Source organism: Crocodylus porosus, unplaced genomic scaffold (genome assembly GCF_001723895.1).
Source record: "Crocodylus porosus isolate Cpor-Errol unplaced genomic scaffold, CroPor_comp1, whole genome shotgun sequence".
Taxonomy (NCBI): Eukaryota; Metazoa; Chordata; order Crocodylia; family Crocodylidae; genus Crocodylus; species Crocodylus porosus.
The window spans coordinates 34854096-34870614 of record NW_017728906.1 but is presented as its reverse complement, the minus strand read 5'-3'; the positions used below and the strand labels follow the sequence as shown (position 1 = coordinate 34870614).

Sequence of the window (16519 nt, the reverse complement as noted above, 5' to 3'; positions counted from 1 at the left end):
CTCCAATGTCCACATCATTAATGAAGATGTTGAACAATATGGGTCCAAGGACAGAGCCTTGGGAGACCCCAATGGTCACAGGACACCACGATGAGTGACTGCCATCAATTACTACCCTCTGGGTCCAACCACGGAGCCAATTTCCCAGCCAGTGGATCGTGGTTGACCCACAGCCACAATTGGCCAGTTTCACCAAGAGGTGATCATAGGATACCAGATCGAAGGCTTTTTTGAAGTCAAGATATATGACATGAATCTCTTCTCCCTTGTCCAGGTGATAGGTTTGGTTTTGTGGCTGGTTTGCCATTTCATGGCACCATAATTTTGATGAATGCATGACATATTGGTGTTTGTGCCATAATTAGCATGTTAATCACACCTGAAATATAACATGTGCCAGGGACCCCAGATTATTAAAAATGGAGCTATTTAAACTCATGATGCTTCTTTGTACTACAATTGGAAAAGTGTTAGATGGCTTGCTTGTGGGTGGTAGTTTTGCCTGTTGTTGACTAGGGTGCCAAAGTGATTTAGGAGCCCAAGTTGTAGTGTGCATGAGTTGTTTTTTGAAAATTCATTCTTTGGTCTGTAAGTGCTGTTTGGCATCATGTGCACAGGGGTTTTAAATTAATACATATATATTTATAAATACATGTGTGGTTAAAGCATTCTGGATAGAGGCCTTGACGACCTATGTGAGTAACTAGCTCTGTCCAACTTTAGATCTGATAATCATCTCTAAAAAATTTCTTTTTCTAAAACTGTGGCTTCCAAGGTTCTTTAAACAAACTATGTTGAGCATAAATTTATTTTTTTCCTCAAATAGCTTGGTATTTCACGAGAGTAATTGATTGCATTTTCCAAGGTCAGAGTGAGAATGTTTCCATGATGTGTATTCAGTAAAAGAGGGCTCTCCAGATCTGACCTCTTATAACCTTCCCTGGTCTTTCACCCTGAAAATAAGGAAATAAGATTTTGTTCTCTGATGCGGACAAAGTAAATGATTTTTTTGTTACTGTATGATAGTTGTGTCACAGGGACCTCAAGGGTCATTTAGTCCCATCCCCCATGCAAATGCAGGAACATTGCTCCTAAATCATCCCTGACCAAGGCATATCCAGCTTTCTCTTGCAAATCTCCAGTAAAGTAGATTCCACAACTTCCCTAGATGCACTGCTCACTGTTCTAACAGTAAAAAAAAAAAAAAAAAAAGGCAGTTTCCTGAGCCCTCTCCAAAATCAGTTTTGCTCTAGTTTTAAACCATTGCTGCTTATCCTGCCCTCTGTGGCATGGGAGAACAGCTGTACTTCCTCTTCTTCATGGTAACCTTTCAGATACTTGAAAACTACTATCGTGTCTGTCCACTCCTTCCTCCTCCCCACCACTGTCCCCTGCCTCTGTCCCTCAATCTCCTTTTCTTCATTGCAAATGAGGGCCCTATTGGGAAGGTCTCAGGAGATTGGATTGCCACCTAGTCTCTCCTTCTTTTTTGGTTCAGAGGGGAAGGAAGTGGTTTCTGCCCTTTTCTGCTAGTCCCATTTGCACTGGTATTTCTGCCTTGCACAGTGCACTGGAGGAGAGGGAGCCATTGCAAAGACTTGACCAACTCCCTGTACATCTGTGCAACAGTGACTTAGCAGCAGCTGTTGCTTCTGCCCAGCACAGGCTCTTGGGATGTGGGTTTCCCATGTGAAGGAATTAGGGGCTCTTCTGCACGGCGGGAGGGGGCGGGGGAGGAGCATTCAGATTCATTAGGAGAAAGCTGGAAGTGTTTTATGTCAAGTTCACAGGCCTGCCCGACTTACCAGCTGATCAGTCTTATGTGTTATGGCCCACCAGTTTCTGTAGCCAGTGGCATATCAGGGGAGAGGTAGCTAGTAGGTTCAGCTATCTTGGACTTCCCATTCCAAACAAGACACCCATTTCTAGCTGGGCTGACTTGGAGTGCCTTCAGTGAAAGTCCAAAGCAAGGCTCAGACTCATGTCTCTGGAGCTCTGGCAAGACTCCTCAACATTTCTTTGCACATCTTTGTTGTTTGAGGCACACTGCGTCATATTTAACTCAGCACTCATGCCCCAGCCCTTAAGTAGTGCCAGATAAATATGATGTGATGAACCTCAGCCAGCAAGCTGATGGGGGAAATGTGCAGTAATTGTTAGTGCTGAAAACAGCTGTCAGATCTCTTCAGCAGACAGAAGACTACCTTGAGGATGCACAAGAGGCAAAGGGTTCCTTGACTCTAACTCCTATTGCACAGGGCAGGATTGTGATTTTTAAATGCTGTTTCAGTGCGGCTTTCTCATAGTAGTCATTTTGTCATGTGAGATTGGCCAGGTTAGAGTGCAGCATGGGGAAGTAAAGGTATGGTTTGGTATCCCACCTCTAGCAGAGCCATGTCTGAAGCTACCAGGCAAGAGGCCAGAATAGATGTTCTTTTGGTATCTGAGTCGGGAATGGAAATGGTACAGCTGTTGGAGAGGACTCATCAATCTGTCGTTTTGGTGAGGGAGAAACACTGAGCCATGTTGTTTGTACATATAAGAGAATCTTGGCTTAGGAGGAACAGAACTTACAAACTTTCACTGGACCATTAATAGATGTTTAAAACACATGTGGATCCAGGGGGTGCAGTGTGCTGTCAACCCTCCTTTGATTCCTGCTCCACCCAAAGTTTAAAATGAAGTGCCTGACATTGGCAGCAGCATTTCTATTCAGGTAGCAGTGAGGGAGTCTGTTGGTTTCATGGCTTGTTGTTATATGTCGGATTCCTTCTAAACTCTTCATTCCCCAGGTGTTAATAGCCCTCTCTGCTATTTAATGGTGTTGAAGTTTCTTCTGCAGTTCTGCTACCTTTTAGCTGCTTCTGGTAAGGTAGCTCCTACTTCACAGCCCTGTGAATTGGCCTAAAACATTAAATCAGATGTGGAAACATTGACTCAGGTGTAGAAATAACTTTCATTGAAATATTGGATGCCCTATCAAGACACTCAAGAAGGCTAGATTTTGGAAGGGACCCCAAAGGATCATTGGGTCCTGCCCCCTGCATGAGCAGGAAAGACATCTGGGGTCAGACGACCCCAGCGAGGTGACTGTCCAGTCTTCTCTTGAAGACCTGTAGGATAGATGATTGTACCACATCTGGGGGGAGCTTGTTCCATAGTCTGTCTGGACACCCTAGTTGTAAAGAAGTTTTTCCTAATGCTCAGCCTGAAACTATCTTCCAGGAGTTTGTGGCCATTGTTTCTAGTTTTCCCCCATGGTGCCCTGGTGAGCAGTTGTTCACCAAGCCCTGATGCACGCCTCTGATATAGCAGTAAGCCACAGTCAGATCCCCCCTCAGCCTTCTTTTCTTTAGGCTGAAGAGTCTGACATCCCTCAGCCTCTCCTCATATGGCTTGTCATGCACGTCCCTGATCATATGGGTGGCCCTTCTCTGGACCCTCTTGAGTTTTAGCACATCCTTGCTGAAGTATGGCGCCCAGAACTGGACGCAGTCCTCCAGCTGCGGCTGCACCAATGTTGAGTAAAGCAGGAGAATTGCTTCTTTGGATTTACTGGAGATGCAGCGATTGATGCATGCCAGAGTTTTATTGGCCCTAGCGGCTACTGCGTCGCATTGCTGGCTCATATTCATGCTGGGGTCTATTGTTATCTCCAGATAGATCCCTTTCATTTGTAGTGCTGGTCAGATTAGCGATGCCCAGCCTGTAGGTGTGCTGAGGGTTCTTCCTTCCCAGACGCAGCACTTTGCATTTCTCTACATTGAACCTCATCTGGTTCTGTTCTGTCCAACTTGCCAGCCTGTCTAGGTCTGCTTGTATCTGCAGCCTATCTGCGGGTGTGTCCGCACAACCCCATATCTTGGTGTTGTCCGTGAACTTGGCCAATGGGCTTTTCACCCATTTTGTTTTATGATTCTGAAAACAGACATATATTTAATTTCTCATGATGATAGAACTAATGAAACAACATCTTTTGATTAATTTTTTGATTAGTTGGTTGTGTTTTTATATACATAATGTATGATACAGCAAATTAATGTATATTTCAATAAAGTTACGTGTTTTTGCTTAGATCTTAAACTGAATAATATAGTCCTTGGGGTCCTAGCACATTAGTAAACCTTCTAGTATCTTTTTAACTTGAGTAAAATGTGTTGTGTTTATATGTGATGATGTACCACACCATCTGCACTCCTCTTTTCAAAATCCTAGATCTGCTCATGTGAGTTGCCCCAAAGTTTTTTAAAAAATAGTAGTTGTGATTCAGGTGATAAAACCAATCCTATGCTTGCACTGGTTTTTGAGAACTAGAACAGAGAACAACCTCAGGCATTTAGCTCACCTTGGTTTTAGTTGAGAATGGATAGGAGTGCTACCGCCTCCTTAAACTCTTCCTACTGCTGTGATTAAGCTCAACATTCTTTTAAAAAATCAACCTGGATGAGAAGAGGATGTAGGATTACATGGTTTTATGCACAACAGCTTTATTCAGAAAGTTAGAAAGAAGATACAGATTGAACTGCAACACATGCAAGGCACTTTCTACCTTAGTAAATAAAACTAATGAAATGGATTTTGTTATACTGGCTAACAGCTAGTAAGGCATGATCTATTGGCCTTGGAATCTATGAATAGGTGCAGAAATTCATGTGGGTACTTCTCTTGGGACTACTTTCACCAGAAAGATTCTTATCTCTGCTGAGGTACTCTGACTTACTACTTCCTAAATAAATGAGCATTAGAGTCTCTTTCCTGTTGCAATCTTGCCTTGTGCAATAGGGGCTAGAGGCAAGGAGCCCTTACTGCTTTTGCATCCTCAAAAGAGGATATAGAGTTCATGTTGCTGGAATATAGGATCTGCTCCCTCTGTATGTCCTTTCACATCTTTGATGCCTGAAAGCAGGTTGAGGGCATGGCCTTCCGCAGACCAAACACACAAACGAGACGGCTGAGGTGGGAGGGTTCTGTTGTACTCCAATGCAGAATTCCTCTTGAAGTTCCCTCCTGGAGCAATGCAGCTCAGTGCTAACCTAAGAGAGCGGTGCCTCAAGGGCACAGCTGAACTCATAACATTTATCCAGAAGTACAGTGTCCCTAGAGTGATAAATCTGCGGACTGGATTGCAAGGAAAATCAGTGGCACAACAAAAGGTAGTAACAGACTCTGCCACTTTTTGTAGCAGACATCTCTTAGCTCTGTTGCAGGAGAGTATGACCAACCTGAGCTGCTCGCGCTCTTCAGCCACCCTGGGAAGGTGCTTTAGCAGCTTAAGGGCCCCTCAAGCCCCATAAGCACCTTCTTGGTTTTCCCTGCTTACAGAGCAGGGAATTTTGGGGTGCCCCTTCGTAAGTGGGGAAGTTGGAGTTCCCCACTCACCCAGACTTATCCCCAGTGATCCCAGGGGTAAATCTGAGTGATACTTTCGCTGTTTACTCAGACCCCTCCCTGGAGGTCTCAAGGAAACGCTCCGCTTGCAGACACACCCTCCGTGTTGCATAGCAGTTTCCTGGTGCATATTAGCAAGTGAGGAGGAGGGAACAATACCGTGGCCCTAATAGTAGCAGCATTTAGAGCTATGATGCTAATATGAGAGCAGCTCCATACTGTGTCCTGGGGTCCCTTTCATTCTCACCTGGAAGGGGAACATATTACAGCACAGCTGACTGTGGCTCCGCAGAGGATGTATGTTTCTAGCTTGAAACTGTAATGCTTCTTGATCAGGGGTGGGCAACTGTTTGGGCCCAAGGGCCATGTGGAGAGTTTTGATGAACTGTTGTGGGCTGGGTCAGCTGCTTCTCTGCCCCCCTCCTGTGCAACAACTCACCAAAACTTGCTTTGGGCCTGTGGATGGGTGGGGAGCAGTGTTCAGGAGTGGGAGGGGCATGAGGCTGGAACGTGGGGCAGTGAGCTCTGGGACCTCTCCCTATATGCCCCTGTCCTCGGGGGGGATGGGATATGTGCATGTGTTTGTGGCAGTGGGGCTCCCTGGGCTCTAGGTCCTGAGAGCCTGCTGTGGTGGCTCTAGGTCCTGAGAGCGCCGCTCACCCAGGCGGTGCAGTCCACGCTGTCTCTGCTGCACTCCACATGGGGCCAAGCTTCTCTCACTTGGTTGAAGCTGCTCACCTGGCATGGTGTGGTAGGGGCAGGAGCTTCTTTTGGAGGTGGGGGAACATTTTCCTGTAACCGCACAGGGATCAGCCCACTGGAAGCTGTGCATGCTGGCTGAAGCCAGGCTGTGGGCACTGGTGGGAGCCTGGCACAGGGTGCTCCAGTGCAAGTAGGCAGGGCTTGGCCCCAGGTGAAGCACTGCAGGGGTAGCCGTGGCTGGATCCAGTCATCTAGCAGGCCAGATTTGCCCATCCATGTTCTCGAATGTGGAGGAGCCTCTATGGGCACCTAGGCTTTAAACATGGGAAGACTCTTTATCTGCAGGACTCTCCATATCTGGAACACACAAAGCTTCATTTTTCCTTTACAGTGTTTCAGGTCCCATTCCCAGATCTGCTGAATTGCAGTGGACCCTTTTAGCTGCATGGTGCTCCACAGAAGAGAACAGGTGGCAATGGATGAGGGTGGGAGATTGCTGGACAGAAGTCAGTTTTACTTAAATTGCATATCTTTTAATTATTCTTTACAGTTACTGTAATTTGTCTTGACAACAGCTGCAAGGAAGAATGTAGCTGAAGGTCACATTTGTGTGCCAGCCTTGTGCCAACCCCTTAGAAGGGTTGGGTTTTTTTTTTGTGAAGTGCATTGGTTATTAGTGGATGCACTTGTACCTGTGATGCTATATGAGAGCAGTTGCATCCTATGTCTTGGACTCCTTTTGCTCTCACCTAGAAAGGGCTTGTTTTCTGAGAAAGCGTAGCAGAAGCTGGCCAGCATTATTTTAGGGCAACTGTGAATGTGCTGTTTAGCTCTTTTGTGGACTGCCTCTGTTAGCTGTAGTTGGAGTACTCAGCACCACTATAATCTATGTTTATAGGCATAGATTATCTTCTAGGAATTCATTTTCTAAACAAAAAGTAACATAAGGCCTCATGTTGTCATATCTCTTCCCTAATTCGAACATTTAGAAATTTTTTTGTTTCTTTTCCACAGAGTATGTAGTGGCATGTCATAAATTTGTAGAGGTGAATGCCTTGGGCCTAACTGTAGCAGCACTTAGCAGCTATGATGCGAATATGAGAGCAGCTGCATATTATGTCCTGGGCTCCTTTCGCTCTCACCTGGAAGGGGCTCGTTTTCGAGAACAGAGACAGGTAAGACTGTCCACAGCTTAATTTAGCTGCAATATAGAGGTTGTCTTGGTAGGCACAGGAGGCCATATTCAAAGGTAGTTTCTTACTCATCTGCCCGAAATTTTGATTGGTAGTTGGTGTGTGGGCATGTAGGTTTTCCAAGCCCTGACTCAGGATTGCTATTATTATTAGTGCATCATTAAGGTGGTGATTTTTGCTTCTCGCACACCTCCACTGATCCTCAAGTCAGCAGTTCCTGACTACAGAAACATGTTCTTATGTGTTTATTGAATTCATATGTAGGTTTTCAAAAAAAGCTTTTATTCCTGTTTCCATTATTTTCTTTTTTCTTTCACTATTATGGCTATAATCAGTGTGCTGTAAGAAACAATTACCCATTTGAAATTCTTAGAACAGTCATTCCACTGAAAGTGCTGTTTGATTTGTTGCTTGTAAAATACAATGAAGTCTTATTTCCTACATAAGTTCTGCTCTATTGTCTAATAATGAGTAATACTCACACTCTTTTTTTTTTCTTGTTCTTGTGCTGCAGTTGCTGTATCTTATGGATGTTGTACAAAATGGAATCCGACAACCAAACCTCAGGTTCACCTTCCCCTTGACCATCTACATTGCTCGAGTGGCACAGCAAATGCTGAAGCCAGGTATTGTGGATTACTTTGCATGTTTCATAGTTTAACTTCTGCAGTTAAAGCAAAGAAAACAATGAGGCATGGAATGATATGGGAGGATCAAAGTGCGTTGGCAGATATAGCAATTTAGGAGATGCTCCTGAAAGTAGTTTGGGGAGAACCTTCATCAGAGTCAAAGTCTTATTGCATGGGTAGAATGTGTCAGGCTTTGTATGAAGTTCAAAACTGTCTGATTCATTGCAGAGATGACTATTCTTAACCTTGGAACTTTATATGGGAGTACATTGGGTGAAACTGTCTGTTTTGTTGAGTAGGTCAGACTAGATGAAGTTACAGTTTCTCCTGGCCTTAGAATCTGTAAACCAATGAAAATCTTGGGTGTAACAGTGTATGTAGGTTCTTAGTCAAGAAAATAATCCATAATATGCACAGCCCTCTTAGGATATTTGCACATTTAAATATGAATGTGTCCAGATGAAAATGTGGTCAAAATATAGAAGTGCAATAACACTGGTCCGTGGAGAGGTGGCAAATCAAGCGAAGCAGGCAAAAATACATGAAACTGCTTTCCTTATAATTTTGTATTTCATTAGTTCCTCTTGTTGCCATTGGGGTGTTTTCTGATTCAGAGAGAGAAAAGAGGTAGTTTATAGTATTGAATGGGACTGGATGAGGTAGTCATTATTGTAGTGTGGTTCATGCAGTGGGATATACTGGAGAACTTCCCCCCGCCCTAAATAATTATATGTATCAAGTTATATAATGTGATAGGATTTCCTAGTATATCAGCAGTGTGTTTCTTTGGTACTGATATTTTTTTTCCTGAAAGTTATAAATTACCTTGAAGTTGTCCATTATTCTGCATTTGTTTTTCCTATTACTTTGCTTATCATCCTGTTCTTTTTCATAAGATCCCTGTCCCATCTGGGAATACTGCTGAGGGATTTGATTTTAACTCTGCTGTAGATTTTTTCTTCCTGAATAAAGAAGGGTAACTTGGATATATTGAGAGTTGTCCAGAGTTAAAGGTTCACATAAGTGTATGCTCATTGTATTTTTGTCTTGGGGGGGGAAATGAGGACTGATCAGCAATACATTTGCTCTTACAGTAAACAGTGTTATATGTTCCATCCACAAAGCAAATTTCTGACACCTAGTGAAACAGTAAAAAATCAATGCAGACCTATCATTGTGATTTCTTTTTTTGAATGTGTACACTAATTACACCTGTCAGCAATAACCAATCAAATTTGTTCACAGAGCAGCACATGTACTCAAAGATAAATAAATTTCTTCTGTCACACCAGTATTTGGACTTGAAGAAAGTACCAGGCTTTTATCAGTTTTTCTACAGCTTTGATTTAGAGGTAATGCAAGTTCTACGGGGGTTTTTATATATACATATCTATTTTGATCTGAAATACTTGTTATTTATAACTTCTGTTGCAACAGTGCATAGGGGGCCCAGCAAAGGACCAGCTCCCCATTGTGCAAGGAGCTGTATAAACAGAATGACTGGATGCTTCTTGAGCTAAAGAAGTTTAACCTAGTTATTAAATCTGCATTCAGTTAAAATGTTAGAAACTTTCAGTGACTTTGTAACTTTCAGTGTCTGATCGTATTGGCACCTTCAGATCATTCCTGAGGAATATTCTCTGTGGATGACTATTTTACAGTGGTGAAGAATTAAGGGCCATTCAGGAAAAAGTTCTTGTATGTTATACTGCCATGTGATTTGTGCATATACATTCACCCACATGCTTTACTTTGAAATTGCTAATAATGGTAATTTTTCTTTCCAGCACAAAACAGAACGCGAGTGGATTCTTAGACTGCTTGGAGAAGGACTGCGGGATAAGCACTGCTATGAGCTGTATGACTACCAGAGGATTTTCCATGTCATACTGTCATTTTTTAACAGTCCCCTGTGTGATGAAACCTCCGAGGTAATTGGAAAAAAAAGTTAGAGTCCATACAAAATATAAAGCACTGTAGACCTTCTTCTTTCCCTACCTCTCTAAAATCTGCTCTCATTCAACTGTATGGGAAAAAATCTATACTTGCATTTAGTGGAAGACAATGCAGGTACACTGACTTAATGGAGCTACATCATTTTTTACCAGCTGTGACAGTATAGCTCTCTAGGCCCATATACAAACAGAAGCCTATGTTCAAAATTGTAATTTTTGGGTTGATTCACAAAGCAACGTGCCAGTTTTGCCATACCCTAAGCAGCAATGAAAATAAGTTCAAAGTCTTAATACTTGAAGCTTTTATTAATTATAGCTGAAATGCAGCTAATTTGTCACCTTGTTAGAAACAGAAATTGCCATCCTGTAGACTTTTGAGTGTACCCTTCCTCCCTGATGCAGAGCAACCACTGAAGACACTTCTAAGTACCTTAATTTCCCTCATATAATTGCTAGGGCATATATAGAGAGGCCAGCTGACACTGAGCTAATGTGCCAATTTTATACTTCAGGTCAACAGTTTCAAAATGTAGTGGTGGTCAGTCTAATTCAATAATTTTCAGCCAGGGTGCTCTGGAGTACAACACAAAGGGTATCACTATTAGAGGTGCAAAACAACAATAGTATTAAAGCCATTCTGCCCTCTTGTGGTCTGAGTTCTTTGCAGCAGAAGAATTGCTCTAATTTTTTATTTTGTAGTCAAAAAGCTAGGGACAATTAAGAGCTGGCATTTTCCTAGGGGTGCCTTGAGTCCATTGAGTGTGAATTGAGTCTAAGAAAGTTGAGAATCACTGGTCTAATTCCTTCCTTAAATTTCCTTATTTTCCCACACAAGCATTGCTTCTTAACCATGAGTCTAATTTATACATATAAAAACAATAAACATTATATAGAGAGAGCACATACCTACTTGTCTATTGCATTGTGTTGTTACAACTGTTACCTACTACTTTTACCTTTGTGATTCAATCCCGGGAATCATTTTTCTTTATATTTAAGAGAGTTTTATTTACTTTTGTATTGACTTTTATTTCTTTACGGTTAGGTATTTGAATATTTGTCTGTTTGCTAGTCCTCAGCTGTTTGTTTGTTTGGTTTTTTTTGGTAAAGTAACGCACAAAAGAGTTGAGTAAAAATTGGTAATCCAAAAATTGGTAGAGGAAATCACAGTTAATAGAAATTATTTTATTTTTTTACTATTATTGCTATAACCCTTTAGTAATAAAACTACAAAACTTAAAGCATTGTGCCTCTCAACATCTGTTTGACTGAGGCAGGTATTTTATAGACATTTCTTAGTTGAGGGAAATGCTGGAGTTAAGTAGCTTGTCTGTGAGTATGTGGCAAAGCCAAACATAAACTTTAGTCTCCTGACTTTCAATCCTGTGCATCAAGTTTTATCATACTTATTATCTAGGGCTGTCTTCAGCAAAATACATAGTGCCGTTTACTCTTATACCTTGGGGTAGGAATGTTTTTCTGTACATTGCTAGATTGGGGCCAGTATCTGTGTAGTGTATTATCAGAATGAAGATGCATTGAGTGGTATCCAGGGCACCTGTACACGTGCTCGATGCCTGGTCTGACACGTAATTGGAACTTGTTGGAGCAGAGTCGATTATCGAGTTGAACGAGCTTTAGTTAAAGTGCCCCCACCGCCATTCTGAAGTTCAGGATGCTGAATACATGAGATGTTGTGGGCGCTTTAATTAAAGTGCCACCCCCAGCTCTTATTAAAGTGCCACCTCAACCCCACCCTGGAGCACATGTAAAGATGCCCCAGGTGAAGAGAGACATGGGGCAGTTTGAGCATTTCTCCCCGTTCCAACTGTGAATCTCTGTTATGAATCATGTTTCCATTTGAATGAAAATGTAGTAACTAATTTGAAACAAGGAGCTTGCTAATTATATCATCCCTAAATGTTATAATAGCAAACTAGACTCTGTTTATATTCTAAATTTAGGGAAAAGTAAGGTTTGTCTTTTCCTTTCAGAATCACATTCTGGAGATACTGCAGAATGCTGCTTATATCACAAAAGCTGCCTATGGACTGATACAAGACCACAGCTTTCTCACCTGGATATTGGGTATCCTTGAGAAAAAGTATGTCAAAGAGGAATGTTGGTTTAATGAGAAGCAATTATAGTATGTATAAAAAAGGAGTATTTGTGCAACTGGAAATAAAAATGTTAAGGTATTATTCACCCATCACTGTTTATGGGTAACTTACCCAGAGATCTCCAATTAATGCTTACAGCAGTTTTGCATGAGTGCTGTCCTCTTGGTGAAAGAACTTGTTGAGCCCTAAAATGTTTCCACATATTGTTTAAATACTTATGGGTTGTGCATTAAGCTTCCTACAGAGATAGTATGATGACATCACATTAGGCTGGTACTCTTAGCTTCTCATTTCTAAAACAATTCAAATTTTGCCTTAGGCCCCCAAATCTGCAGGGACCTTGGCATCACTCAAATTTGATCCAGTATCCTGAACTGACTGTGGTGTCTCTCTCATAATGCACATGCTCTTCTGCCCAGGTTATACCTACTATATGCACACTAGGAGTCGGGATCATCAGTGCTTAAACCAGACTGAATACATTCCCAGCCTGTACCTCTAGAGTGCAACTACCCAATGTAAACTCTGTAGGGTTTTCAAGAGCTCACTAGGGCACAACTTTAGCACACTTCTTTATCTGACAGTTTGAAAGAGAAGGCCTAGATTTGGCTCAGTGTGACCAGCGCTCATTTTGTGATTAGATTTATGCAGAACATTTCCTCTTTTTTGTGAGATGTGGTGAGTGATCGTTTTTCTTTTCGTTAGGATAATGAATTCGTCTTGGTTACTGATACTATAGTACTAGGCAATGTTATAATTAAATAAGCCTTAGCATCATCAAAAATCCTTAGTCTAAACTATAGGAGAAATTCTTATCTTAAAAAATAATTGGTCTAAAAGAAGTAGTGGCAATACTTGCAAACATTGCTTTGTTTGCAGTTCTCTCAATTGGTTATTCATGTTTAATAAAAGAAGAGTAAAGAGTTTGCTAATTCCATGTGTGGGCCTTTACCAGAATACTCCCTCAGTTTCCCATAGAAATCAGGTTTATGTTAGATAGTATCCACTAGATTCTGGGCACTCTCCATATACAGGAGAAGCCCGGTCACCCAGGCCTGGTAGCCTGGCACTACGTGGGTATATTCGTGTGCTGCATAAAACACAGTGAATCCAGGACCTGTTTGCATTGATCTCATTGCAGGTTCAGAGTCCCAAATGTTAACGTCTGTGGCTCCTGTAGGGGATGGGTTGGCTGGATCATGACAAGCTCAGTTTCTGCCTTCCATAAAGGCATTTTTGTTTGTCTGTCTTTCAGGTTTTTGGAAAATAAGGTGCTAACCAGTGTCATCTCCTTAATCCACACGCTATGGGTGACAAATTTAGGAGACAAAGGAAGGATGATGTCAACTGAAACTCCAAACGAAAAAGAGCTGCAGCCCCAGAAGATCCCAAAGTTTCTTCCTCTTCAGCTTATAAATGAATTTCTGTATGTTCTGATCATGCTAGTTAAACACATTCGGTAAGCACATTCTAATCAAGTTTCCAGGTCTTCATGATGATTACATTTCTGTTCAACTTGAAATATACCAAGGCCAACAAACTCTCAGTGTCTGATGAATTCAGCCCTTTCCTCTCAGCTTTTAAGCCCAGATAAATGAGCCCTAATGGGAGATGTGGCTTTTAAATATATTAGTCATGGAGTGTTGTTGCCCCATTGTGACGAATACATTTTATTTTTCTTTTCACACTGAGTTTTGAAGAGTCATCCAAAATAAACATTGTTAGATAAAACATTTCATATATCATCACATGCTGTCTTCCTTTTAGATTTGCCTTTTAAAAGCTTCAGAGCAGAAAGTCTTGTGGATTTTTTTTTGCCTGTTTCATCAGCTAATGGAGAGAAGCACCAGGATGCTGAAATTAGGCCTCCCTTGCATCCTGAGACACTAAACTTAAAATTCAGAGACTGAATAAAATGTTAACCACCCATTTGGCTTTTCTTTTTCTCAAGTAAGAAACATTTCTTTTTTAATTTCCTTTTTTTCTTTTTCTACATAGGACCAACTTAGATTTAGCCAATCTGACTCAGTTTTTCAGTACATTCAGCTCTGTGCTTGGATACCGTGCTACCATTATTGAGGCCTTCAGAAAAATGAACAGATTTACTGTGAATGAGAGCATCCTTTCAAACAAAGATATCCTTATGCTCTTACATAAGTGGAGCATCATTGAAAAGAACCTGCAACTCCAAGATGATTTGCAAATGGTTATTCAAAAGTATCAAGTCAAAGAGTTGCTTAGTAAGTATTAAATAATTCGTTTTATAAGTTGTTTAAACAAGGAGGACTTTGAGGAGACTTCAGGAATCCAGCTTTCCAAAGGAATCAGCTTTTAAAATAAACCAGTATAAATGATGTATCGAGCAGGTTTTAAACAATTACATTTTATTTCTTCAAATGAAAACAGATGCATTTTTTGTAATCAGGATGCTTTGCCAACCACTTGCCATAATAAAAATAACCATTTAAAGTATTTTGTTGGCATTAAATGCACTAAATGTGGTGGTCCTAGATAGCATGGATAACTTTATTGACAGCCCATTTATTGGCTGTATGCTCCATTACTGAATATAAGCAATATCTGATTGTGGACCCCATCAGTTGGAATAATGAAATTCTAACGCGAAGAGATTGGTGAGGTAGGCCAATCAAGAAAGTTGTTCCATTTCATTAGTCAACTACTCGATAGATTTATTTCAGACATCTTGGGTCTGAATCAATAATGTCACTCTTAAATTATCTTTATGGTATTAGAAAGACACAGATCCCCAAACTGGAGTTTTTTGGCTTTGTTTTTAAAGTGGGGTATTTAGAGAATTACAAATAGCTGGGTTTTGTATTTATTAAAAAAGTTATTATCACTTCATGTTTTAAGATGCACTACCAGTTAAAGATTTTCCAAAATGCATGTAATATAACAATATACTTTATCAGAAACAAAGCTAGTCCTCACACTTCCATGAATGAGAATAGTACCTAAATATACATTTCCTGCCACCAAAGCTTTGAATTTTTCTGAGAGTTCATGGCACTCTAGAAATGGAATTAGGTGACAGAAATGAAATATTAGTTTTATTTCATTGATTATGAAATACTAGTCTTATTTTATCCATTGACAACGCCTCTACACATTACAGGTATTGCAAAATTAACTGGTTAATTGTGCAGTTACCTAGAGACCAGCTACACATGCAGAGTAGCTTTTCACACAATAAAAAGCTCTAACCAGCTATAAAGTTGGTCCTTGAAAGTGTGTACTAACCAAATAGCTGTTGCTATTGAGCTTTAATTTGCATGTGTAGCAGGGTCTCCTGTGGTGCTGGGAGTCCTGTCAAGTGACAGGACTCCCAGCCACAGGGATGCACCATGCCCAGCCAAAACCCCCTGAGGCCTAGGGATTGTGGCAGCCACAGTCCCCTTGGCCTGGGGGGTTTCACACACCCTTGTAGCAGGGGGATTGCCTCTGGTTGGAAGCCCTTCAACTGGCACATGGGAGTCCTGCTGCGGGAGTCGGCTTCTTGCCAGTGCAGGAGGAGCCCAGTATCGGGTTCCCCTTGCACCAGCAATATGGTGTGATGGGACCTAATGCACAATACCACAATCATGCATTAGATTCCATCATGCCTTCACCTGCACTTATAGCGGAGTGGGGGCAACCTGTAAGATACAAAAAAACAATAGCAAAAAAGTGAAAAGCAAATTCAGATCTTTTTGCAAATTTTGTTTCATTTTATCTGAATCTGAATTGTTACTAACACCCAGGAATTTGCAGTGGGTTAAATGTTCCTTTTTTATTAAGATAGTGATACATTCATGCAAAATAGTGAATATACCAAAAATGGTTGTATTATAGTTTTTACAGGTTTTGGTATATATTATCAGAGTACATACAAATTAGTAAAGCATTATCAGGTTTTAAAAGCTATATAGAGATTTCTTTTAGAACTTTTGTAAGATTTCTGAATGTGTATATCATAATAATTTTAATGTAGTAAATCAGTGGTGCCACTTGTTACTATATACTATTTACCTTTTTGGTAATTAAAGAGCTGCGATTATTCCCTAGCAAATTGCATTAAATGACAGTTGCAAAAATTTGCACTCAAAGAGGATTTCTCTCTTTTTTTTTTCCCCACCCCATGCAATTGTTATATTTCCTTTTTTTTTCATTTTCCAGAAACTGAAATGGGTTCAAGTCTACTTGCAGAAGTGTAACACTATTGAAACTTCTGATGATTTTCCAAAGATTTATCAAAAATAAAATGCCACTCACTGCCTTGCTTATGTAATAAGATCGGTTATTTGGCAGTGTTGCAAAGCTTCACTGTCCTGGCAACACCCCTAACATTAAACTGTGAAAGTATTTTGTGACCTCACACAAAAGTGTCATTAGTAATGCTGCATTTTGTGGGCCTGCTCCTCTGCCCAGTGAAATCTAGAGGGAGAGCATATTTCCATTGATGAAGTTAGCTTTGGTCCAGGACTTTGTGAAGGCTGTCTATCTGTTGAAGTTAGAGGATTCCATTTAGCAAG

The 16519-nt window shown here is 41.0% G+C and overlaps 1 protein-coding gene across 1 annotated transcript in view; it reads left to right on the top strand.

Moving 5' to 3' along the window:
- The window catches only part of URB1 (URB1 ribosome biogenesis 1 homolog (S. cerevisiae)), a gene marked incomplete at its 5' end in the record, with an annotated part of 72743 nt that overhangs the window by 53210 nt on the left and 3014 nt on the right, over positions 1 to 16519 (top strand). Inside the window, 7 exons of the mRNA XM_019557106.1 lie at positions 7105 to 7265; positions 7798 to 7909; positions 9158 to 9264; positions 9700 to 9843; positions 11862 to 11971; positions 13243 to 13446; positions 13986 to 14227. Of these exons, the coding sequence (XP_019412651.1) occupies positions 7105 to 7265; positions 7798 to 7909; positions 9158 to 9264; positions 9700 to 9843; positions 11862 to 11971; positions 13243 to 13446; positions 13986 to 14227 (1080 nt within the window). The remainder of the gene's footprint in view (positions 1 to 7104; positions 7266 to 7797; positions 7910 to 9157; positions 9265 to 9699; positions 9844 to 11861; positions 11972 to 13242; positions 13447 to 13985; positions 14228 to 16519) is intronic.